The sequence below is a fragment of the Myotis yumanensis genome, unplaced genomic scaffold (assembly GCF_028538775.1).
Source record: "Myotis yumanensis isolate MYYU_CA2020_CCGP unplaced genomic scaffold, mMyoYum1.0.hap1 SCAF_12, whole genome shotgun sequence".
Classification (NCBI taxonomy): Eukaryota; Metazoa; Chordata; class Mammalia; order Chiroptera; family Vespertilionidae; genus Myotis; species Myotis yumanensis.
The window spans coordinates 38,470,729-38,498,114 of NW_027223763.1; the positions used below are offsets into that span (position 1 = coordinate 38,470,729).

General features: G+C 39.0%; 1 protein-coding gene across 4 annotated transcripts in view; it reads right to left on the reverse strand.

Moving 5' to 3' along the window:
• PCSK5 (proprotein convertase subtilisin/kexin type 5) overlaps positions 1-27,386 on the reverse strand; it is a 413,582-nt gene that overhangs the window by 133,768 nt on the left and 252,428 nt on the right. For 2 of the 4 annotated variants that reach the window (XM_070431475.1, XM_070431474.1), the window contains exons 14-20: positions 24,771-24,914; positions 21,122-21,224; positions 19,400-19,593; positions 17,643-17,727; positions 14,111-14,208; positions 13,568-13,697; positions 13,065-13,180 (exon numbers count right to left, since the gene is read on the reverse strand). In XM_070431475.1, the coding sequence (XP_070287576.1) occupies positions 13,065-13,180; positions 13,568-13,697; positions 14,111-14,208; positions 17,643-17,727; positions 19,400-19,593; positions 21,122-21,224; positions 24,771-24,914 (870 nt within the window). Of the gene's footprint in view, positions 1-1,663; positions 11,116-13,064; positions 13,181-13,567; positions 13,698-14,110; positions 14,209-17,642; positions 17,728-19,399; positions 19,594-21,121; positions 21,225-24,770; positions 24,915-27,386 lie in introns of those variants that run through there. The other 2 variants (XM_070431476.1, XM_070431477.1) reach the window with 2 other exon arrangements.

A 27,386-nucleotide genomic window follows, 5' to 3' on the forward strand; every position in this document is an offset into this window, starting at 1 on the left:
TTTGGAAATGGATGTCAACCAGGCAAGAGAAGCAGGTTTATACTTTCTGTCACTGACACTTACTGAGTTTGGGGCCAGGGCCGAGCTTGGGCCAGGTGAGGTCAAGCTGCAGTTGGCCTTTGTGCATTCTTTGTTGTGTATTAAAGGATGAAAGGAGGGAGTGTTGAACTGGCCAGGTCACAGTTTAAAATTGCCTCCAGTTTTCTCCATGTTTGTCAAGCTGCTATCTGTCTGCCGTGTGAAGCTGCAGTCAGTTAAGAATGCATGTGAACTTCTGTCTTAGCTGCATGATACTCGTCTTACATGAGGGGATAAAGTGTTGCATATTTCCATGATCAGATGTGCATAAAGTGTTGATCACTTGACTGAGAAACTATAATTTGGTAGTTACAACAATCACTTCCCCTTCTCTACTAAGCACTCGGTTTTGTGTTCCTTAAAATGAAGGGTAGATTCTTAGTGGCAAAGTGTGTCTGACAGAAATCAGCAGCATGATGATAAGCCGATGCTGGGGTGGAAAGTGAGAAGAAAATTTGGATCAATCCACAGATGATAGTGATGATTATTAGCAAGGCCTTGCATGGGTGCGGGAGTTGAGGAGGATGGGAACACTATTTGTCTTCTGCAGTGTAAAAATGTAGATTCTTCTTGACTAAACCCATCAAATGTTGATTCTCTGTCCTTTGTAGCCATGGGCTATTTAGATTAAAACCATTAAAATAAGTCACTTGCTACCCAGAACATCTCTTATGCAGCAAGTTTGCTGGTAATGTTCTTCCTGCACTCCTCCCATCTGCTTAAGTAAGCCCTAGCCATCCTTCAAGACCCAATTCTAGTTCCACCTGCTCTTAGAATTATCATCCCAGTCAGTTCAAAGGAATTTCTGCCTCTCTGAACTTAGTAACTTGGTGTTCCATTCATTTCAGATTTAGAATTCACTACTTACTGTTAATTGTGTTACTGTTGAATTTTATTTTTATTGAGTCTGGCTTTGTAACCTTAGTCTATTTCAAGTCCATATGCCCCAGCTTTCTTATTTGTAAACAAGATAATACATGTAACTCTGCTTTGGAGTTTTTGTGAGAAGAGAGGGTGTATTTACATCAGTAGGTATATACTCTTATCACTGGTCAATAAGATTAGTTTCTCCTCATCCCCATAATGGGACTTCACAACAATAGAGGCTCATTCTTACACCTTGTTGCATCTCCAGATCTTTAACACTAATTGGAACTCAATTTGTTTGCTGATCCCATTTCTTTTCCCAGAAGACAGGACATTGAATTTCACTTCAAGGCTAAGACTGGAACTCAAGCAGAGTTCAGAAACACCTGGAATCCTTTGTAGTTTCTTCTTTTTCTAACTATTCAGTCCTACCTCGAAGCATGTACAGGAGATTTTAGACAAAGGCATCTTTGAGGCATCCAGGGTTACAGCTACTGTCAGTTTTATGCAGGATATCATTAAATGGTACCAGACCATCTCTTAACAGCTTTCACATTCACCACCAACTCGTGCCCTGCCCCTTGGTCCCCAGCCCATACATCACTGGTGAGTGTGCAGTAGTTCACACCCTGGGGAAGTCCAGGGAAACAGCAGGCCCAGATGGCCCATACATGGAGATTGTATCTGCACAATTCAACAGAAAACTGCACCAAGCTGTTATAGATTTTTTTGCAACCTTTCTAAAAATGGAATTTGAAATACATTTATCACCAAACCTAAACTCTCCCTTTCTTATATTGCTGTCACTTTTTCCCTTCTTTTCAGATCCCACCTCTACTGACCCTTTCTTTCCAACTTTATTTAGCTACCTCAGTCCCCTCTGCCCTTTTCTTCATATTCAGCTTCTATGTGGAAACAGAGAAGTCTCTCATTACCTCACCCTTTCAGAGATGTTTACACAGGGGTATGGACAGATCAAATAAACAGGAACTTAGGTTAATTTAATAGAAAAAATAAAATATGGAATAACATTGATTTTGGCCAGTATCAATTACAACCATTCTACTATATTTTACAAAAAAACAACTGAACATTTTACACATGTACAGTATTTTTCAGTAAAAGTGGATTTAGATTTAACAATGGGTCACTAACTGAAAATAAAAAGACAAAAGAGAACAGAAGATAGGGCTTTTGTCTCTAGAAGATTAGAGCATTTGTTAAGTCTCCAAACTTTGTACTATCCATTACATATATCTCATTATGAATATATATATTTATACATAATATATAACATTAACTTAAATTTTGAAAGCATTATGTTCTAGTTAATAATATTCTGTAGATAAACGAGGCAGTAACACACTAGTAGTTAAACCAGTATTTCCACGATGTGTGCCTGCATGGTCAGTGGGAAATAGAACACACTTTGGTGGACCCCAGTGAATTTGGCTGTCATAGTGATAGTTATTTGTTTAAGAACATAGACATCATTTTTCTCTTTCCTATCATAGTAACTTTTGTGCCCCAAATACTATTGGATGGTTCAGTTACATGTATTCCTCCGCAGGCAAATCTGATTTTCCCATCTGCTTGACCTTGCTTAGGTTGCGCTTACATTTGTCCATTTAAAGATTGTGCCTTTAAATATAAGACTAGATGCCATAACCAGGAATAACTTTCTTCAGGTCAGAAGGGCCTGCATTGTTATGAAGAGAAAAACTGCTCAGCAAATCACTTAATTCCTTAGTCACTTGTGAATCAACATGTGACTCAGTATACTACAATACTAACTAAGAAGGTCATTAGACTATTTAGTTATTATTCACCTTAGGTTGGATGTTAAGTTTGATGTCTAGGAATGAATATTTTCAAGGTAGGTCTTTAACTAACTTGTCCCTTAGATGAGGATCTTAGCATCCACTTCTCAGCTCCTTCCTAGGAGAATCTATATTGATATCATTCCTCTTCTCATCTGTGAGGCCAGTGACATCTTGTAAATAAAAACAAAGTCTGTAAGATGGCTGGTCACTCCCAGAGCAAATGAGGTCACCAATGGAGCTTCGATATGAAAAATGAGGAAACTTGATATCAGTCTATCCTCTCCTAAACAGAGAAACTCAGAAGTGGTAAAACGATCTATCAGGCTTCCAAATTTCTGACCACTGATCCAAAACAGTTTTCGCATAATTCAGTCTGCTAGATTCCAGGATGTGTTTAGGAAGTCATAGAAAATCAGTGAAGATATTTCCAAGAGAACAGTGGATCTCACAATGACATTCAGTATTCAGGTGTATCATAGAACAGTTATAGATGGACAGAAGATAGGGGAAATAGCAGAACCAGGAGGGTACAATCATGCCGCCCATATTCAATTTCCAGTTTTATTTTCTGAAAGTGAGAAGATGAAAAAACTTCTAATAAGCACCATTGAAAAATGCTGCCCAGCCAACTTGGGCATGAGCTTAAATACTATTTAAATCAATTCTATTTCTTAAAAAATACAGGACCTTTTAGAAACTTTTGACTCCAGGAAGAAATTTCCTGCATCACATCCAAAATGCTTTCTACCACAACAAATGGAATTTATGGTGGCCTTTAGAAAAATGCTATGGGGATAATGGCTAGATAGCACCAAGAGATTGTGCAGGGCCTACACAGTGAACACTTGGGATTTGGGGGAGCTGGATCAGTCTCAGCTGTTTTGTGTAACTTTGCATGCTGTCCATCACCAATCTGACTATGCAGTGCAATCCCACTTGACTAGCTGTGTGTAAAATCACCCAGTCTACAATGGATAAGCCAGTAGCAGCAAGTCTATCTGATGAAACCAGTGGAACAGACTTATCAAGTGAGTACAATGCCAAAACCACATAATGCATGAAGTAATTTATGTGTGGAAAGTATCAATGTTCAACTGCAAAAAACGAAGACAAACGACTCTGAGCACAACTCTGCAGGATGGTCTAATGCCCAGTAGGTCCAGTTTCCTGCCATTTCCACCAGTGATGGACTCGAGCATGAAAAATGACTAACGTAAGAGCTTTTTGTTTCATTTTGATCTATGTCTACTCTTGTGACTTTTTTGAAAGGTATTTTTAGGCGTCTCAAAGGGGAAACAAGTAAACGCAAAAGGAAAAAAAAAATGGACCTTCAAAACCAGGGCAGGAAATCAAATCATTACTTTAACGTCAAATTTTGGCATCAAATGCTTTGGTCATACAATACTGTCTCTGTGGTTCTGGCTGTTTAGCACTAAACACCCAGTTATAAAAGGTAGGCTTGTTGTAGGTTTATTATTATTTTTTCCATTTAAGTTCTGACAAAACAGTTCACCATCTCCCTGCACAGATTGAGAGAGAAAAAAAAGAAAGCAAGAAAGAGAGAGGTGGCTTGCTTTTTTTTTTTTTGCTTTTTTTTTCCTTTTTAATAATAATATGGAGTAATCTATAAGTCTACAGGAACAGAGAAATCTAGGATGGAAGCTCAGCCTTGGAATGTACATGTTTTGCAGCAAAGTTGTTGGAGAACCTTCCGCTGGCACAGATTGTTCTTTTTCACTAGCATACAGAAGCCTCCTTCCGCCCAGGACTCTTCCGTTGCTTTTCCGGGAAGTCAGCGAGAGAGGGGGGGAGTTGAGGACGAGAGCAGCATGATGTACACACACGGAAGAAGGTTTTGATTGGCCAGAGAGGCAGATTGTGGGATTGGAAGAGATCATTCAGGAGCAGTCAACAAGGAGGAAATTTGGTCCACCCAAAGTGATTTCAATCAACAGCATTGTTTTTCAAGGAGAGATAATTGCAGTCCAATGGTAAATGTGATTGGTATCCATTTGTGAAAGGAAAAAAAGATTAGAAAAAAAAGAATAAATTAGAAATCAATTATAACATAAGCAAGGAGTTTTATTTTTACAATTACCTAGAACAGAGAGTAATAGTCATTTATATGATATTTCACGGACTCTAAGACACCAGATTTAAGAGGCATCGCTGTTAATTACTAGCAAGACAAAAATGCTTCTCATTAAATGATGACACAATATTCACTTACCAATTTTATGCTGTTTGGAAGTATTTGCAATTTTATGCTTATTGGAAGTATTTGCTAAACTTATATAGCATGCTGTTTGGTTTCTGTGCAATAACTCTTCCTTTGAATTCTGAAAAGCAGTTTAATTTTTCAGAGCAATTTTGAGCTGTAATTAAATTCAACATAAGAAGTAGTAACCATGTGCCTCACTTGACTAGACATCTCTGTGACTATATTCAGTCAATGACAACTATATCACATCAACCTGCTGGGTTAAAAGTAGTTGTAAGCTGTCATGAATTATAAGATGCATCTGATTTCAGAGATGATAAAATGTAAAAGAGGTGTCTTAGAATCACTGAAATATGACAGTTGAAAAAGAATAAATAGCACATCCCTAAATGCAGTTGCCATGTGATTTGAAAAATGAAAAGCCCGGTGAGCCATTAATACTCTTTTTTTGTCCCCCCCCCTACAAATTTAATACTCTTTATAATTGTAATATGTAATATCTGAGACACAAAATATATAACATAAGGAAGCATAATAATACTTTCACCATACATGAACCCATCCCCTTTCAGAATAAGAGTATTTTTGATTTTCTTGGATCTGTCATGTGCTTACTTTCCCTCTTCATTTCTATAAATAAACTCTCTAAAATTATGATCATCATTCCCTTGCTTTTTTATTTTCAATTACAGTTGACATACAGTATATTAGTTTAAGGTGTATAACATAGTGATTAGACATTTATAGACTTTACAAAGTGATCACCCTAATAAGTCTAGTACCCACCTGACACCATGCATAATTATTACAATATTATTGACTAAATCCCCTATGTTGTATCTTACATTCCTGTGACTATTTTACTGGTATAGCTGCCAATTTGTACCAATAAATCCCTTTACCATTTTCACCCATCCCCAAAACCCTCCCAACTTGCAACTATCAATTTGTTTTCTGTAGCTGTGAATTTGTTTTGTTTGTTCCTTTGTTTATTTAGATTTCACATATAAATGAGATATGGTATTTGTCTTTCTTGGTCTGCCTTCTTTCACTTCATAATACCCTCTAGGTCCATCCATGTTGTTGCAATGGCAAGATTTCATTCTTTTTTATGGCTGAGTAATATATTGTATACTAGTATGTGTGTGTGTGTATACCACATCTTCTTTATCCATTTGTCTATCAGTGGATATCTAACTTGCTTCCTTATCTTAGCTATTGTAAATAGTTCTGCAATTAACATAGAGGTGCACATATCTTTTTGAATTAGTGTTCTGGATATCTTCAGATAAATACCCAGAGGTGGAATTGCTGGGTTTTATTTTTAACTTTTTGAGGAACTTCCATAATATTTTCCATAGTGGCTGCACCAATATACAGTCATACCAACAGGGAACAAGGGTTCCCTTTTCTCCACATATTTGCCGAAACCTATTGTTTGTTCACTTATTGATGAGTCATTCTGACAGGTGTGAGGTAATATCTCATTGTGGTTTTTATTTGCATTTTCCTGATGATTAGTGATGTTGAGCATCTTTTCATATGTCTATTGGCCATCTGTAGGTCCTTTTTGGAGAAATGTCTATTCAGTCCTCTACCCATTTTTTCCTCAGATTTTTAAAAATATTAACCCCTTATCAGATGTGTCATTGGCAAATATATTCTACCAATCAGTAGGTTGTCTGTTCGTGTTTTGATAGTTTCCTTCACTGTGCAAAACCTCTTTAGTTTGGTGTAGTCCCATTTATTTTTTTTTTGGTTTTCTTTACCCAAGCTGATATGTAAAAAAAACACACAAAGTTACTAAGAGCAGTATCAAAGACTTTCTTGTCTATGTTTTCTTCTAGGAGTTTTATGGTTTGGGATCTTACATTTAAGTCTTTAATCCATACTGAGTTTATTCTTGTGTATGATGTAAAAGAGTGATCCAGTTTCATTCTCTTGCATGTGTCTGCCCAGTTTTCCCAACACCATTTACTGAAGAGACTGTCTTTACCCCATTGTATATTCTTGCTTCCTTTGTCATAGATTAATTGATCATGTAGTTGTGGGTTTCTCTCTCTATAATGTTCCATTGCTTTATGTATCTGTTTTTATGCCGGTACTGTGATGTTTTAATTAATATAGCCGTATGCTACTTGATATGAAACAATACTATAACTTCAACATTGTCTTTCTCATGATTGCTGTGGCTATTTGGGGTCTTTTGTAGTTCTGTATAAATTTTAGGATTATTTTTTCCTGTGAAAAATGCCACCAGTGTTTTGGTAAGGATTGCATTGAATCTGTAGATTGCTTTGGGTAGTATGGACATTTTTACAGTGTTAATTCTTTCTACCCATGAGCATGGTATATAAGCTTCCATTTACTTGTATTTCCAATTTCTTTCTTCAATGTGTTATGCTTTTTGAGGACAGGTCTTTTACTTCCTTTGTTAAATTATTCCTAAGTATTTTTATTCTTTCTGATGCAAGTGTAAATTGGATTTTCTTAATTTTCCTTTCTGATAGTTTGTTATTGGAGTAAAAAAATGTAACTGATTTCTGAACATTAATTTGATACTGTGCTAGCTATAATGGTTTTCTTAGGGTTCTATGTAGTGTCATGTCCTCTGCAAATAATGACGATTTTACTTCTTATCCAATTTGGATACCTTTTATTTCTTTTTGATTTGCTGTGGCGATGACTTCCAATACTATGATGAATTAAAGTGGTGAAAGTGGACATTTTTGTCTTATTCTTGATCTTAAAGAAGCAGCTTTCAGGTTTGTCAAACTAGTATATGACCTTTATTATGTTAAGGTACATATTCCCTCTATCCCCACATTGCTTTTTTAGAATCCACTGATATAATTTTTATCCTTCATTTTGTTTATATGGTGTATCACGTTAATATATTTGTGGATAGGAAACCAATCTTACATCCCAGGGATAAAACCCACTTGATTATAGCGTCTGATCTTTTTATTGTGTTGCTAAATTTGGTTTGCTTATATTTGGTTGAGAATTTTTGCATCTGTGTTCATCAGGGAAATTGGCCTATGTCTGGTTTTGGAATTAGGGCAATGACAGCCTTGTAAAATGAGTATGGTAGTCTTTTCTCCTCTTCAATTTTTTGAAGTAGTTTGAGAAGAATAGATATTAATTCTTTCAAAGCTTGGTAAAATTAGCCTGTGAAACTATCTGGTATAGAATTTTAGTTTGTTGGGAGTTTTTAAATTTTTATTTTTATTACTGATGAATTTAATTAGTAGTAGTAATTGGTCTGTTCCAATTTTATGTTCTTGATTTGGTGTTAGAAGAGTTTTTCTGGAAATTTATCCATTTCTTCAGCATATAATTGTTTGGGAGTCTCTGTGCTTTCTGGACTTGTATGTCCATTTTCCTCTCCAAGTTAGGGATGTTTTCAATCCCTTGCTCTATCTCCTCTCCTTTTGGTACCCCATATGATGCAAATGTTGGTATGCTTGATGTCCTAGAGACCCCTTAAACTATCCTCATTTTTTAAAAGCCTCTTTTTCTTTCTGCTTTTCTGACTGGGTGTTTTATGCTACCTTGTCTTCCAAGTTACTGATTTGATTCTCTGCTTCATCTAATCGGTTGATTCCCTCTGATGTATTCTTCATTTCAGAAAGGTTCTCTTTGTGGTTTCAATTTCTTTGTGTAAGTTCTTACTGAATTCATCCCCTAAACTCATTGAGCATCCTTCTAACTAGTGTTTTGTACTCTGTTTCTGGTAGATTGCTTCCATTTTGTTTAGTTATTTTTCTGGAGTTATATCCCATTTTGCATTTGGGAATGTTTCTCTGTTTTCTCATTTTGGCTGCCTCCACGTGTTTATTTCTACATATTATGTAGATCTGCTACTTCTCCCAGTCCTGGCAGGATGGCCTTATGTAGTAGGTGTTCTGTGAGGCACAGTCTCCTGCTTACCTGAGCCTGGTTCCCTTTATTTAGGTTTTGTGTATAGTTGAGCCTTGATTGCTGCTGTTGGCACATCAGTGGGTGGGATTGGCCCTCAGGCTGAATGTCTGTGAGGACTGGCCATGATTACACTGACAAATTGTTGTGCGGGGGCTGATCCTATGGAGAGGGAGTTGCTTTAGTGGGCTCTGGTGCCCACCCTGTCTGCCCTTGGGAAATGTCTTTTGAGGAGCTGGTTGGGTGTTGCTCTAGTGTGATCTGAGGCTGGCCACTGGTTATATTGGTTCTGGGGCCTCTTGGGTGAGGCTTTGGTATATAGACCAACTTCAGTCACTGCCTATGCCTGGCCTGGGGCCACTTGGTAGGAACTACAAAGTGATCTGCAAGTGGTTACTGCCTGTGCTGGGCTTGGAGGTGCTTGGGGCTGCTTAGCCAGAAGAAGAGGGCAAGTCGTGGCTAGCTGCTGCTGCTGATTTATGGACCTTTGAAATTTTTTTAGGAAAGTCTGCAGTGCAATCCAGGCAGACTGCTTTTGTAGAAAAGCTGCTGAAAGAGGTTCCATCTGGGTGTGAGAGTTGAATGGGGTTCCATGGAATCACCAGGGTAGGACAAACTGTTATCTAGGTTAATGGAGAGTTCAGATTTGGCGCCCTCTTGAGCCTAGGTTGGGGGGGGGGGCGTTTGCTCAACAGCATCTGCCAGCATTTCCATCCCTGGATAGAGCTACCTCTGCAGTGGAGCTCAATGGAAGTGTTTGTGAGCTACTAAGTTTGTGCTTAGGCCCTTTGAGATCTGTAGCACCTAGGTTTCTAGCAGCCCGTTGTCTTTCTTGGATACAATCCCTACTGGTTTTCACAGCCAGATGTCATGGGAACTTCTCTTCCTGGCACTAGTGCCCTGGGACTCCTCGCTCCTCAGGGTGGACCTCTGAAGCCAAGATATACATCCTGGTTCATAGCAGCCATGCTGAGTGTGGGACCTGCCCATTCTGTCTCTCTACCTCTCCTACCAGTCTCGACGTGGCTTCTTCTTTATATACTGTTACTAGAGGCCCGTTGCAGGAAGATTCCTGTAAGAATAGGGCTTCCTGCGGCCCGAGAGAAGGGAGTGAAGCCCGCCATTCTCCGCTGCCTTGCTCCCTCCTGTCTCTGCTGCCTCGGGACACTCCATCGGCGGTGGAGCGGTGAGGCTGGATCGGCCGCCGGGTAGGCGGGTTGTGCCTCGCTGCTTGCCCCTGCCACCTGCCTGGCCAGGTGACAGGCCTGGATGCTGCCATCTTGTGGCTATGGGTGCCGCCATCTTTGTGACGGAGTGACAGCTAATTTGCATATTACTCTTTTATTAGACAGGCTAGCAATTCAGTTTAGCTAATCTCCAAGTGGTTCTCAATGATGGTTGTTCTATAATTTAGTTGTAATTTTGATGTGGTTGTGGGTGGAAGCGAGCACAGTGTTTACTCTGCCATCTTAATACTCTTTCTTTGACCTGAAAATGGACTCATTACAAATTATTGTTCCTTTTCCACTACCCACAATCCTGACACACCAAAGTGCCACTTGGCATAACTTATCCCATGCTTATCATGGTTTATGAAAGTAGTTAAAGCAACACAAACCTTGAAGTGACTGGTACCAAGTGCTATGAGTGAAAATTTCAAGCCACAGTAGATGTCCTGGGTCAATCACATTAAAAATCTTCCTCCATTTTCAAGCTAACGAAAATTCAGGTCATATTCAGATATAGGGGAACCCTCTCTTAAGAGCACTTGTCGGTAATTAAAAAGTGATACTTACGTGGTCCTGGGGATGCCATCCCCCAATCTTCTCACCCCAGAGTTGTGTGGTGAGAATCACTCTGGTCAAAAACTTGGACACAGAGTCTGAGTGGGTCTGGCCTGTCCCTGCCAGACCCGTCATACATCAGAAAAACTATGAAAATGTAGTCACCTATGATGCTCCATGGAAACGAGACCATAAATGATGTTGTCAGTGCCATTGCGTGCCCAGTTCTTTGTGAAGTCTTTTTGAGATTCCTAATAGTTGTGGAATAACCATACGAGGTCAGCAATATATCCTCATTTTTTACAGATGAGGGAATTGAGGCCCATACAAATTCACAACCTGCCCAAGGTATGGATCCCAAATACGAACAACAGCATTCTGACTCCTGAGTCCACAGCACTATTCTGCCCCTTGTCAATTTCTAAAAGAGAGCCATTCAAAGGAAGACAGAGAATCAACCCAGGGGAATGATCTTGCCAGGTAAGACTGTTCCAAATACATACTTGTTTTATTTCTCTATTTCCATAACAATACAAAGATGCTTAGAACAATAATGGTTCAAAATAATTTCTGCACCATTGATATGTATTGTCTGCATAAAATTTAGGCACAAATTTTATGGACCCCTCAATGTGAATTAAGAGCTAGAGTTCACAAAATGTTGGAGTTAGAATAATTTAAAGTTATTCATTTTCTAGATAGGGTGGCATTTGCTGAACTGTCAGGGGTTCCCAAACATGGCTATATATTAGAAACAACTGAGAAACTTCTAAAAATATTCATGCTCAAAACCAGATGAATGAATGCCAGCACTCTATCAGGCACAGCATGTCTAATGCAATCCCAAGACCAATTCATTCTGAATCTTTTGAGAAGGTATTGGGGTCCTGGAATTTTGGTTGAAAACCACTGGTGCAAAGAAAGAAAAATGGACCAAAATTACCTGGTTCTGTCATTAATTCTTATCCCCAGACTTAATGAAAAATTCAGATACCACTTGATTGTTATTTACATATCAAAATTATAAACAATCTAACAGAGTGGCAGTACACTTTGGCATCTCCACATGAACTTATGCTGTTATTAATAATGAAGTTTCATAAAACGTAGGATTATGTTGATGTCTAATGCTTAATGTAAAAAGCAGGGTACAAAATTCCATATACATATGGCAAAAGATGGGAAGAAATACATGAAAACTAACTGGAAAGACTACATATTGTATGATTCCAACTATATGACGTTCTGAAAATGGCAACTCTATAGAGGAGTAAAAAAATTAGTGGTGCCCTAGCCAGTTTGGCTCAGTGGATAGAGTGTCAGCCTGCAGACCAAAGGGTCCCGGGTTCGACTCTGGTCAAGGGCATGTACCTTGGTTCTAGGCTCTCCCCAGCCTGGGCCTTGGTCAGGGCGCATGCAGGAGGCAACCAATTGATGTGTTTCTCTCACATCAATTTTTCTGTCTGTCTTTCCCTCTCTCTTCCACTCTCTAATTAATGGAAAAATATCCTCAGGTGCGGATTAGAAACCAACAACAAAATATTAGTGGTTTCCAGAGGTAAGGGGAGAAGGAAGAATAGGCGGAGTATAGATCTTTAGGGCAGTGAAACTGTTCTGTATGATACTAAATGGTAGCTAAACATCAATATACATTTGTCCAAATCCATAGAACATACAACGCCAAGAGTGAACCCTAATGTAAACTTTGGTGATAATGTTGTCAATGTAGGTTCATCAGCTGTAACAAATGCACCACTCTGGTGTGGGATATTGATTATGGAGGAGGCTCTGTTTATGCTTGAGGTTCAGGGGACACATGGGAACTTTCTGCTCAATGTTGCTATGCATCCAAAACTCTAAAGTTTTAAAAAGTAAAGTTTTTGCCCTAACCGGTTTGGCTCAGTGGATAGAGCATCAGCCTGCGGACTCAAGGGTCCCACGTTCGATTCTGGTCAAGGGCATGTACCTTGGTTGCGGGCACATCCCCAGTGGGGAGTGTGCAGGAGGCAGCTGATCAGTGTCTCTCTCTCATCGATGTTTCTAACTCTCTATCCGTCTCCCTTCCTCTCTGTAGAAAATCAATAAAATATTTAAAAAAAGTAAAGTTTATTAATTAGAACAAGTTAACTGATGATTCTTAGCCAGTGGGACTGTAGGTGATTTATTCCTTCTTGTAATTAAATATATCCCCCAAACCAAAAACAAAACCAGCTGAAGGCATAAGTTCAAGATGAATGAATGCCAGCGCTCTATCAGGCCCAGCCTGTCTAAGGCATGCCTGAGAGTATTTTTAAGGAAATATATCGTTAGGCCTCAAAGTAGAAAGTTCCCGTTTTTTTTCCGAAGATGAAAATGAGCAATTGTACTCACCGTCTTTGCAGATGGTTCCCATCTGACACATTCCTAAGTCTAGGAGATACCCACTGGGGCAGCTCGTACAGTTCTTGAACCCTGGACCATTGCACGTCAAACAGCTGGTGTCACATCTATGGGCCAAATGTAGAATTTATCATCCTTTCACACATCAGACACAGGAAAAGATGTGTTTACTACTATCCACCTCTTACTGCCTTAAACTTAATCTCTCTCTGAAGATGACACAAAAATCTTTTCTTAAAAATAATCTTAAAAAATAAGGTTTGGCAACATTAAAGAAAACCTTAGCAGGTGGACAGTGTGATTTTAAAGTACTCCTGAGGCAATTTATATACGTAAATAAAAGATAAACTGGCTTAAAGCTGCAGGGCAGTTTCCATAGGTAAATGTTCAAACCTAATTTTATTAATGATTCTAAGTTTCATATTATTTACAAAGGCAGTCAAATAAGGAACCTGGTAACCAGATGCCAGGGCTTGAGGGGCAGATCCACTTACTTTTTGCAGGATTTGTATCCATTCTCCGAAGAGTGGTCAAAGTAATAGCTGATACTACAGCTCTGCACACATCTCCCATCCTCCATGAAGTAGCCCTCCGTGCAGTTAATGCACCCATCAGCACCCGCCCCTTCAAAGCAAGACAAACACAGGAAACAGAAAACCTCAGAAGCAGTTGCATGATGGGCTGCTTCTCCCACAGTTTGTGAAAATGCCATTAATATAATTTTAAGAGTTATAATTTAATACTTTTGCTTTTTCTTACAGTCTTTGGAAAAAAGCACACCCCTGTTTTCCAAAAGCATCAAATCTTTGGAAAGAGAAGGAGATATCACTGGGGTATTCAGGTTTCTCAATGAGGATAGGATGCTGAGGTCTGACTTTCGATGAGAATATATGCATGATTACTGGAAGAGATATTTTCAGAGTAACAGCTGGAGAAATATATATCAAGTGGATCTGCATGAGTGACAGCTAAAAACAGACAAACAAAAGCCAAACCAGAGCCAGAGGAATAAACACAAAGACTGGGGGAGAAGGTACCAGCACAGGTGGCGCAGAAGCGGTGACAGGGCTGACAGTCCTGGCCGTTGAAGTACTGTCGGTCCTCACAGGTGATGGAACACCGGGATCCCTGCAGGCTGAGGACATAGAGTGCTGTGATCAAGGCAATGAGGTAATGACTCCCAATTCTATATGTAACAAACACAGTTCCCACCATTACCACCAAACCACCCCCCCCCCCGCCCCGCCCCACCCGAGACCTGTGGATTTGGCAAAGCTTCAAAGCAGGGAACTAGCCCTTGTGCCTTCCCTTTTTCCCTCTCTGTGCCTTATTATAATGATGTCTGTATCATATGCATGTGCTGCAGGCTTTGGGGACAGTCCTCTGAGCTGTTAGACTGGCTGACACATCTTACAACCCAGAGGTTTTAAAAAGTATTTTATGGACAAAACAATCGCATTACCTAATAATGTGCCTAACTATTTCCTGATATCCAGACCTACTACATAATATATTTAAAAGTTGTTTTGTAATTATAAATGCAGTAGGAACACACAGCAAATGAATTATAATTGAATTAGAGGGCACAACCATTCCTACCTAAACTCCCAGGAGTAGATTTTTTTTTTAAGTTTTTCTGATTTTAGTTCTTACTGGTTCCCACAGCAGAATTTTAATACACTTTGCCTCTATTTCTTGATTTAAACTCTAATGAATAATTTAGCTCAATTACCTACCTATACTGCTGCTTCCCCAAACATCTGAACTTTTCTTAGTTATATTACTAAATTATATTACTATTTAGTTTTTCTAGAGATAATCTGTTCCACCTTTTTTCCACCTAGCACACTTAGTGTTGAATGAATTGCTAGAATATTGAATAAGGACTCTATATTTTTTCACTCTCCTAAATTCTGTCAGCTATGGTCTTTCTCATAGTCTACAGATGGATTCTGAAAATTCAAAATAAATTAATAGAATTTTCACTATCCAATATACAGATATTACTCATAATAACTAAAGTGTGACTGGAACCAGGGAGAAGATGTAATCCTATGTCACCAAATAGAGGATACTGAAGAAGTGTATCTAAGCAACAGGGTCAAATAGGTTCTCTTTTCTTAAACTCTTCACACATTGCTCCAATTCACATCTTATTTGACTTTGCTGTATGTATATGTATTATACTGATTTTACAAAGTAAAATTTATTTCCATCAATAAATCTGGAAAAAACCAAAGTAGATGAAAAAGAATCCCAAACAGTCCTATTAACATTTTAATCCATTCCCTTCCGTATTTTATGCAGAGATATTTTTCCATGTTTGTTCTTAGCCAATCTGTAAAAATTTACAGGTCTTGAGTTAAATGGTCAACTCAGAAGCCCCTAAGGAAAATACAGAAAGCCTCAATGAGAGCAGCAAACTGAAAGTGTTCTCCATTCACAGATAACCTCATTGGCCAGAGAGCTGTCATTTAAAAAGAATATTCCTTCTGCCCTGGCCAGGTGGCTCAGTTGGTTGGAGCATCATCCTGTATACCCAAAGGTTGGTTGTGGGTTTGATTCCAGGTTGGAGCTTGTATAAGAGGCAACCGATGAATGTTTCTCTCTAAAATCAATTAAAGAAAATCCTAGGTGAGGATTTAAAAAATGTTTAAAAGAATATTCCTCCCCTTTCTGTAGAGCTGGAAAAAAGAACAATGCATCAAATGGATCTTTTTGTGGGAGGAAATAGTACCACCAAAAATTGTATCCAAGTTTTAAAAGCTGCCTAGTTTTTCTAATAAAGGACATTACTTCTGAGGTTGGCATTCACCCAGCTGGAGACAGAGGCAGCACTGTGTGAGAAGGGGATGAACTAAGTGGGAGGTTCAGCAGAAGGCATCACTGTGAACCCTGAAGCTTTCTGCTGCTTCCAGCCTCAGGGATGGCCTGGTTAATGGAGCTGGTCCTGCACACCTGATTTCTGTCCATGATGAACCAGCGAGGTTAGACCTGTGCTGTTCCCCCCCTGCTCAGGCACTGGAGCTCCTAGTGTGGCTAAGGAATGGAATTCTAAATTTTACAAATTGACACTTAGTTCAGTTATTGGCAAAATTTTGAGTATGTTTGGAATGGAACAACTCAGCTACTTCAACTAAATTTTATAAAATCTAAATACAGATTTAAAAAATGATTGTTTGAATTGAGATGTGGTTTAGGGGTAAAATACGTACCATATTTCTAAGACTTGGTACAACAACAAAAGTAAAATATCTTTACTAAAAGTCTTCTATACTGATTACATGTTAAATGATTTTATGAAAATATTTAATTTCGTTTTATGTGGCTACAGGCACATTTTAAATTAACATGTGGCTCTCATTTCTATTGGAGAGCACTGGTTAGCTTCTGTTTCTTAATCTTAAAAAAATCTTTTGTTTCTCATGGGCCAATTATGTGTCAGATACTGGACTAAGTGCTTTGTAAATGACATCATAGTTAATCCTTATCATAAGCCAGAACACAGGGGTTATCACCATTTTATAGATGAGAAAATTGAAGCTCAGAGTGGCTAAGTGACTCAGCCAAGGTCACACAGCCGATATACAGCAGGGGTGGGTGAGTCCTCATCTGTCTTCCTTCTTTTTCTTATTATACCAATCTGCCCCTTCTCCAAAAGGAATTAGGCTGACTAGACTGATATTTGTCAAGACTGTCATGAGATGAAAGGTGCTAACCAAACTAACACTGAATGCATTTATGAAAAGTAAAAATGCTGTTGCAATATTACTAATGTGAAGCACTACCTGCCTGACCCTGCTTATTTCACCTCTAATCAAAGGTGGAAGTAGAAATACCATCAACATTTAAAAAGGGATCCAGTGCAGCAGAATTCTAGCGCTGTGCAAACCCGGAGTCCAGCTCCTCACTCGACATAGGATGATTTGACCCTAGAGACAACCTAATTCATTTGAGCTGCATGTTGTTCTCCTACAGAATCTATCAACTACAGTAAGTCCTCTCTTAATGTTGTCAAAAGGTTCTGTGACTTTAAGCAAAACAATGTATATAACGAAATCAATTTTACTATAGGCTAATTGATATAAGCCAGAGCTATCCCAGGACCTGCTGTATCTGGTTTTAGCCATAAGCAAGTCGTCCATTCAAGGAAAATATCTCTAGGTGTTAAATCTGTATGCAGAGGATGGCATAATGGAACCAAGCCTGAGGTTCTTAAGATAAGAGAATGACTGGCTATATGGCGAGAAATAATAAAGGAATGAATCAGGAGGATTAAATGTAACTCAGTATTACCTAAATAGTAATCCTTGACTGGTGCACTGCCAGTTTAAAAGTACAAAGAAAGCCTCTGAAATGGTCATTTTATTTATTTGTATCAGAGCCATCTTTTCTAAAGAGAATTTTATTTCGTGTATAAACCTTCCTTAGCCAAGATGGCATCCAATTTTTCACATATAATGGTAGAGATAATGCAAATGGGAGTCAACTCAAGGGTGATGGCAAAGGGTTATTTATACTGAGACGCTCCCTGGGCTGTGTTACTTATACAGACCTTCACCTTCTTACCTTAATCCATCCCTACATTCTGTACAATTGTGGGAGTCAGTACATGTCTTGCAGCTTTCACTGCATTTCCGGCAAATATTTTTCTCTGTTAAAAAACAACAAAAAGGTTATAAATTAGTTGGTCAATTGGATTCCATAGAAGCATGTGGAGATGTTCCAATGTATGCTGTAGTACACATGGACTTGAGCAGAAAATTGTAGGAAAAGCCCTCCGTCAACATTTGCTATCATTTTTTAGCAAAGCAACTTAGGGTAGGAATTGTAGCATTGACAAATACCTTAGAGTTAGCTACCATTTTGCAGACAAGAGAACTACAGCCCATTTAATTCTTAGTTGCATAGTTCATTAGCCTTTCCCCTCCTCTTCCCATTCTCTCTCCCAAGCAGGGTTTCCTACCTTCCAACAATGAAAAAAATCCCACTAATGAAGCTGGGCAACACCACCATGTCAAGGTTGAAAAGCAATGCCTCTGGCCGGGGAAAGGAATGGCAGGCACCCATCTTTTAGGACTAGTCTGATGAACTCTACTACACCACGGTGTGATACCCTTAAGACAAATTATGGAGAACTCAGAAATAAGGCAAAAGATACCTGCAGCCCTTTTCAGGGCCAGGACAGAGCACTAAAAGGTAGGTATGCCCAAGGATCATTTAATTCTCTAGAGAATGTAGTTTTGTCTGTTTACTAATGATGGTTAATTAGTCCCCAAATTCTGTGAAATACATGCGAATTGACAGATTTTTTTGTTTGGTAAACTTGCAAATGATATGTCCATTTGAAATAAAGAACCCCAACATTCTAGCTGTATTGATGGCCATGTCGGAAATCATTTGTCTCTAACTCAGCAAACGGGTTTTATTTTGCCTTTCCTAGTGGCCTATAATCCCCGTCAGTCTCTGAACCCATTTGTTTCCCTGCAGGTTCACTCATTAATCAGTTAAGTAAGTCCTTCGCATGTGTTCATTCTTCACTTACATGAAGGTCATGTTTTTTAAAGTTTGAAAAGTATTCTTTGGTATCACACCACCCTGTTTCTTTGGTTAGTGTGCAGAAAAGAGCAGGCCTGGTCACTGTCTTCTGAAAGCCTACTCAGAAGGTTGCGAACTTGGATTTCAGGAGGGTTTCCACCACCCTAACAGATGAGAGTGAGTCAAGATGCCTGAACTGTTTGTATAAACAGTATGGTCCACACTGAACCCCTTCTTTCCTTATAGGAGTCTGGGGATTTTGGTAAGGGCCGGGCAGAGGGTGCCTTCATGACCACACTCCAGTAGCAACCACAGCACGGAGTCCCAAGGAGGTTCCCTTGTGGAGTACATTTCACTCATGTTGTCCGTGGGGAAACGAAATGTATCCTGTGTGGCTCCACTGGGAGAAAACTCTTAGAACTTTTTGGGCCTGGTTTCCAAAGGACTTTGAACCTTTTCCCTCTGCTGATTTACTTTGTATTTTTTTTTTTTTTTTTTTTTTTTTTGCTGTAATTAGTCATAACTGAGCACATAAGCACAACTATATGATGAGTCTTGTGGGATGCCTACGCCACTGAATCTGGGTGTGGGCTTGAGGACCCCCCAACACAGTTAGTTACAGGCCTTTTAATAAAACAATTCTAAATTGTTCTCTTTAAAAATTTGATTAGATCCTGCTTGATATTAAGCAAGGCCTAGATTTGACAGGGAGGAATATTCCTCCCAAGGTCACTCAAATGAAAACCTTTCATTTTTTCTCTAAAACCAGCTATTTGAAATGAACTCACTGGTGTCCTGGTATGATCCATCAGGGCAGTGAGGGACACAGCTGTTGGTCTCTTCGTTCAGGAAGTAGCCATGTTTGCAGGACAGGCACTGGTCGCCGTGGCTGCCAAAGCAGGACTCACAGTTGGGAGGACACTTCCTGCACCGCTTCTTGTCGGCGTGGTAGTGGCCCGCAGGGCAGCTAGAGACACAGACCCTGCGTGGGGAACGATGAGAAAGAGGGGTGGCATCACTAGTGACCGGGTTCTCGGCCTCAAAACCCTTTTAAAACCATGATGGCGAGTAACGCCACAGCCAGAGGGCCCAGTTCTGTGGGTTACAGTGTCTTCCTGTGTAGGGTGCTGATGCAGCAATGCAGTCACACAATACCAAGTCCAGGTAAGGTGTTCTAGCTCTTTAACGGGGATGATGGTTACAAATTGAGTCTCAAAGGAAGGTTACAGCATTGAGATGAAGGGAAAATATGTGGGAAGCATGATTTCGTGCATAAAGGTCACTTATAAGGGGTTACTTCTATTTTGGTGTGTTTGTCACATGGATTGTGTGTGGGTGGTGGTGGTTATATGCTATTGTCTTAATATAAATATATTTAAATTTATGTTGCTTATGATAAACAAGGAACTTATTTTTTTTAAGTTTGATTGAAGGACAAGGCTTTATTTATTCATTCAACAATTATTTACCAAGTACCAATTGAATTGCAGGCATTTTGCTAACAAGTGTAGGAGATAACAGAGGTGCCAGGGCCTTTCCTTTGAGGAATTTAAATTCCAGCAAGAACGGAAACTGGAACTGGAACATGTCTGTGTCTGTTGGGGTGACTGGAGTGTGGAGTCGCCACAAGTCAGCTCCCTGGAGGGAGAGGTGGCAGGGATGTGAGTCATGGCCTCTGTTGGGACAACCACTGTTCCATGGCCCTGCCCTTAGACACAGATCTGCAGAGCTGGAGGCAGAATCCAGGGGCCCAGGGTCAAAGCAGAGCAGAAGAGTGAGGAGCGGGGACCAGCACCTTTGCCACGCAGAGGATTTACTCATGTGGGAAAGCACCCATTTGGCCCATGCACTGGCATTATCATGAAGGGAAAATGCTAGAACACTGTCTTGTACTCACTTTATGGTGGCAGTGGAACTGACATATCATCCCATTTCAAATAATATCTGTATTCTGGAGAATAGCAAACATTATTTGATTGAACAAAAATACTGTGAATACTGGCTTTCCTGTTTAATATCAAGCACAGGTCCCAATTAGGGAAAAAAAATGGCCAATGCATGATGGCTGTATAATGAAACATGGTGAACTGTTATAATAAAGTAAGGCCTTTTACTTAGGTGAAACTTTTCTGGAGATTTGATACCTCCTCTGAGATGTCTAACCACATGTATATGTCGAATTGAATGAAGTCTCTCTTCCTCCATCTAGAAATGTTGGTGTTTTTCAGGGTTCTGCAGAGAATCACTGTTCATCTTTCTGGTGGTTAGGCGTATCTATAGAGTTCTCCCTCAACACTCCATTTCAAATGAATCAATTCTTTTTTCTCTGCACTTTATAACTCGATATCAGTTTCACCATTTTGAATTACACAAGGAGGTATCAGGCTTGTACAGCGGCACGTTTTCTGTGCTTTTACATCCTAATGGGGAACCCATAATGCCTGGCCCGCAGTGACCCTGTGGGAACTCCCTGGGAATGCTGAGGGCTCGTGACTTGGCTTTTCTCTTACCTGGTGTTGTTTTTCAGCTTGTAGTAGTAGTGCAAACAGTCATTGCAGTGGTCCGGTCCTGGCCCATCGCAGCCGACCTCACTGCACTCAGGGTCGCAGGGACCTTTCCAGAAGAAATTAGAACAACATTTAGGAAAAAAATGATTTTAAGTAGGTTGGCTTTACCTTGAATTTGGTATAAAATGTTTTTTTCTTACGCAGTGAAAGTTTAAGAAGGAGGAATGAGGAATAATGTTCAGAGTGACTGTAAGCTCAGAGACTTTTTGGGGGAAAACCTCAAGTATCAAGAATGTAAATCCTAATCATGGCCTGGTCTTCAAAGCACGTATGGCTGCCTTGTGGGAGCTAACAAGTATTTCAGGATTCAAATGAACAAATGCCACTGTAGTAAATGGAAAAAACCCGATCACAATTAAACATGCAAACAATAAAAAATGTTGGACTTACAGAAAAAGAAAAAAGTGATTATTCAATGCTTGGACCATATTGCCTGTCTTTTCCAAGCATTAAAGCCACAGAATACCTCTGAGATACCTTAGCTAGCAAGGAACAGCATTATGGCACCTGGCACAAGCTTACCGGTTTCTAATCCTGGATTACAAAGCGGGTACTTTAGGCACGGATAATAGATTTAAAATTGCATCCTACTCACAGGCCAATGGGCAACTCAACAAAAGTAAAGTACATATTACTTTTAAAAATGCGATGAAGGTTCCCAATCTCTCTTCTTATGTAGTCTTCAGTATAGAACTATTAAGAATACAGTCAGAAAAAAAAAATCCAGAAAGATGGAACTATTTGGTGATTGGTGAAAAAGCGTTCTAATGATGAGGGACAGTTATAGACATTTTGCTCTACTGAACTAACTCCCTTTTTCCTTGTTCTCTATATTTTGGTACATTTGGTCTCATAATCTTCAAGCTCTTTCCCATTGAAAATTCTTAGGATTTTAACTAGCAGTCAACATAACGCTTGAAATGTACAAACTATAGGTCAGTGGTGCCAGAAATGTTTTAAACCAAACTTCATTTTAATCAAAAGGACTTACTGGTTGAAATGTGGCCTCCTTTAATCATTATGAGACTATGTTCTACAATTACTGTATCATGGGAACATGAAATGGTAGAACTGGGGAAGAATGACTCAGAAAAATCTAGTAGTCAACACCCTCGTTTTACCGGTGAGAAAACAGATTTTCCAAGAGTTACAATGGCTTGCCCGGCAGCAGACAGCTGGAAGAGTTGGGATCAACATACATCCTGATTTTCAATCCATGTCTCCTACTTAGAGAGTAAGTCATCTACTAGAGATGAATGGAAATGAGTCATTTTGAAATACATTTCTGATAAAAAATGCTGTCAAATGACTCTTGTGGTTAATCTCTATTTTCCTAAAAGCCTTAAAATTGACCTCTTAATTAAATTCTATAGCCAGTCCAACTTGGGACAGGTTAGCTGTCTGCTTTGGTACACAAGAAGAGGGTGTCTCCGCCATGGAAGGGTTGACAGTCAGCCAGCTCTGGGTTCCACGCTCCCTGGAATTCAATGTACAGTACAGGGATCTGGCTGTGCTAATGCCATCTGTGTCTCTAGCCAGCCTGACTTCTTTAGAAAGGTAAAAATCCCAGCTCCAAAGAAAAGGAGTCACGTGTGGCCCTAAATACTCACCAGATGATTTTTATAATTACCACCCCCCCAAAAAAAACACCCCCCACAACAACAACTCATTTATTCTTGATATGTGCCAAAGGGCCCTGCATGGTAAATTCACATGCTGTGCTGATTCTTTTATAATTTAAAACTGTCCCAGATGCAAATTAGCACTTTAGGTTGCAGGGTGATAATGAAATAATTGTCTTTGTTCTCTCACAAGTGCCAGCGTGGACATTTTGAGGAGGTAATGAGAAAAACCACAACAGTGTATGTATAACTGTTCAGAATTTTAACATTTCCAAAATTTGAATTGGAAACATCCCATAAGGCACATAGCAATAGGTTATATTATGCTCCATTTATGGTTTTGGATATACTTTCTCCTATCAGAGAATACAAAATGGTTTACTAGCCACAATATGCATAGCAATGTTACAAGCTCTAAGCAAAATAAGACGAAATCTAGCTCTGGTTAGTTGAATTGGACTGAATTATCCAAGCTTAATATTGACTCTGGGATATTACCTGTTTAGAATAGAAGGAAATACATACATTTAAGATATCCTTTTAAGGTGATTAATATCTAAAAAAAGAACTTCAGAGAGTTTCAGGAAAAATATATTTCTCCTGTAAAGGTATACTAAACTGCTATTTACCAACAGTCTTTCATTAGAAGAAGCTCTGCACATTGTGTTATATATTATCGCCCAGAAAGGTCAGCCAGTGCAACAAGACAGGAATCAGAAATACATTGGGAAGGAGAAAAAAATGCAGATAATATGGCCATAGTACCTAAATTATCCCAGAAAAATCAACTCTAAAACATATAAATTTGTAAGAGAAATTAGTAAGAGAGTTAAGCAAAAATGGTCAGATATATCATAAATATGCAACAGCCAGTAGATTTCCTATAGTAGATAGAAAATATGGAATATTTTCCACTAAAATAGCAACAAGAAAAACACTATATAAAATTAAAAGATTTCTTTTTAAAACACAACACAGACACTAAATTTCAGAAGTGATAATTGAGAAAATGTTTTCAGCAAATATGAGACAGTATGAGAGGCAATAACATACAAAGAATTCTTATAAATAGATAAGAAAATTGCTGCCACTTTGAATATAATGGGTAAAAGACAGTTGTATTTAATTCAGAGAACTACAGTTAAATCCTCACTTAATGTTGATAGATTCTTGGAACTGCAGCAAAATGACATGTAAGGAAGTCAATTTTACCACAGGCTAGGTTATATATATGTAAGAGTTAAGTTCCTACAGCAGCTCATCAATGTTATGTAATGAATGAAACGATGTTGTCTGAGGACCTGTACAGACGAAAAATGTTTAGATATACTAGCATTCAAAGTTATAAAAATTATATTCTTTTTTTCTATCCACTCAATTTTCCCAGGATGAGTGCAATAAACACTTTCACATCTGGTCATAGTGCAGACTGGTATATCTTTATCTAGAAGGCAATGTGACAAAACATATCGAAGCCCTAAAACTGGTTAATCCCTTTGATTCAGTAAGATGCAGTCATTCTCGGAATAGAACTATATTATAAAAAACCAATTAAAGATATCAACCAAACTGATAAATGATGATATTCATCCAAACCTTTTTTAAACTTGTGTAAAACTCTAAGCAAACTACACATACAAGATTACAGGTTAAATACATTACAGTCATAGGATGGACAATTATGCTGTCCTTTAAATATGTGTCCTAAGCATATTTAACTATTTTAAGGGGGAAAAAGGATATGGAAACTCTCTATATAGTGTGGTTTAGCTTTGAAGAAAAAACATGGATATTTGAATGTGTGTGTGTGTGTGTATATATATATATATATATATAAATAAATAAATATTTGGGGGGATAGAAACGATGAAGAAAATACATCAGAATGTGGTAGAAGTTTATCTCAGCATGGTGGGATGATGTATGAGAGATCCCTCCTTAGCCTTTGTCCCTGGTGGAAGCCAGCTCACCTGCATAATCCTCTGTACCATAGTCATCGGTGGGGTCTTCGACTCGGCTGTAGCGGACACGTTCCACTTTAGGAAACTCGTTGGTTGGTGAGTATGGCTGCACGGAGGTGCCATAGAGAACCAAAGACCATTCTTTCAATTTACCTAGGGAAACAATAATGAAACCACTGCATGACCAAATATTCACTCTTTAGCTTTGTACTTTATTTCCTTTTCACCTAAGAGAAGGCATCAGTAGAATTACGGGAGACAGATTCATATGAATCATTACTTCATATACTGGGCTAGAAATACACACTTACTACTGTTCGCAGAATTTATGCACTATAATTCACGCACTATGTATTTAAAGAAAAAAACAATGAACAATACTGACAAAGACTGATAAATGATGATATTCAGGATAGGCCTTGATTTAATCAGCTTTTATAGTTAGACTAAGAGACAAACACCTCAGATTGCTGAGCTGAATTTCAAATGATAGATATTTAAAAGAATCCCAGAATTTTACAGAGAGCTTTGTTTTTCTAAGTATAAAAGTCTTATTTGAAAAAAAATTTCAGGCCCTGGTTGGTGTGCTTCTGTTGGTTGGAATTCGTCCCATGCATGGAGAGGTCAGGGGTTCATTTCCCCGTTAGGGCACATGCCTGGGTTTCAGGCTCAATCCCAGTAGGGGGCATGCAGGAGGCAGCTGATAGATCAATGTTTCTCTCTCTCAAATCAATAAAAACATATTAAAAACATTTTTTGTGTTATCTGACTTATAAATAAGATGACAAAAACAATGACTTTGTTCCACATGATTCCTGAAGCAGTCATTCAATCTTTAGAATACATCACTACTTAATTATCCTATAGACCCGATAGCCACTAGATACATGTGGCTATTTAAATGAATTAAAATAAATAAATTCAGTTCCTTAGTCACACTAACTACATTTCAAGTGCTCAATAGCCACAGGTCGCCAGTGGCCACTACAATGCAAATACAGACGGAGAATACTTCCTACATTGCAGAATGTTCTACTGAGCAGTTGCAATACATTTTCTGGTCAAGGGTGCCTTAAGACATGAGATCAGTGTTTAACCTCATCTGGATAGTATGCTCACAAGGGACATTTCTTTTGGTTTAATCCCTATTCATTTATTTCTTAGGTTTATAAAATTAAAGTCTTTTCTGAAAAAAAAAAAAAAAAAAAAAAGCCCCCAAACTGCCCCCGGGCCATTAAACTTAAGATTCACATAAGAAAGAATCAACCATAAGCAGAAGTGATTAATAAAAAAACATTAAAAACACAGAAATATGCTGATAGAAAGGACTACCCTTAGGAACCTCCCCACACAGTGGCCTAATACACAGTCCAGGCATGGTTCAGAGCTCTCCCACAGCAAGACAATGGTGAACTTCAGGTGTCATCTAATTCATCTATTAGCATCTATATCATCATCTAATTGATGCTTATCATTCCTAAGTGCTTACTACATGCTAAGTTTTATCCCATTGTTCATAACAACTGGGATGTAGCTGCTTGAATTCCCAATGTAGTTTATGTAAACAGTGATGAGGAAACTGAGGCAAGGCCAGTGAGATAACTTTCCCAAGGCCAGTGAGAGGAGAGATTAATATTAAAACCTATCTAGGCTTTCCCATTTAAGATGGCGATGAAGGAAGATCCTGACCCACTTCCTCCCACAAACACACCAAATTAACAGCTACAAATGGAACAATTTCCTCTGAAGGTAACCTCAACACTAGCATTCCTATGCATTAGGCAAACAAGAAAAAAACCATATCCAAGTGGGTAGGGGAGGCTGAGACAGTCTCACCACAAACCTCACCCCTGGTGTGGTAAGAAAGTGGAGGGAACTCAAAACCCCAAGCTGCTCCATGAGGAACAAAAGGTTTAAATCCCACATTGAGCACCCCAACTTTTAAGACCAGCACCTGAGGGCTGAGACCCACAAGGTTATAGCAGCTGAGAAGCAGTTCTTATAGGGTTCCAGCAGACTCACCCACTCAGGGTGTACCACAGGGGCAGCCAACAGAAAAGCACCTAGACTTTCTGTGAAACAGGCTTATTTGCTTATCTTGAAGCATCTGCCTGGGGAGAAGGCATCTGATTTAACAGCATCTAGAGGCCTACTGAAATACTCTGCAAAGATGGAGGCCCACAGGTACCACCTTTGCGCTCTCCCTCTACCTCACCTCACTGGTTTCTTCCAGAAAGGAGCTTAAAGTCTTGTCAGGCACTGTAATTTTTGTGGCTGCCACCCACAAAATGTGGCCAGCAGGGCTTATATTTTCAGGTCTCCTAGGACTGTAAACAAAATTGACAAGCCCTTTGTTAGACTCACTGAGGCGAAATGAGAAATCAAGTAAGTAAAATCAGAAACGAAAAAGATGTTATAACTGATACCACAAAAATACAAAGGATCATAAAAGCCTATGAATAAATAAATGCCAACAAATTAGAAACAAAAGAAATGGATAAATTCCTAGACACATACACCATACCATGACTGAATCATTAAGAAATAGAAAGTCTACTAGTAACTGACCAATTACTGGGAAAGAGATTGGTAAACATAGATGCAAAAATCCTCAACAAAATTATG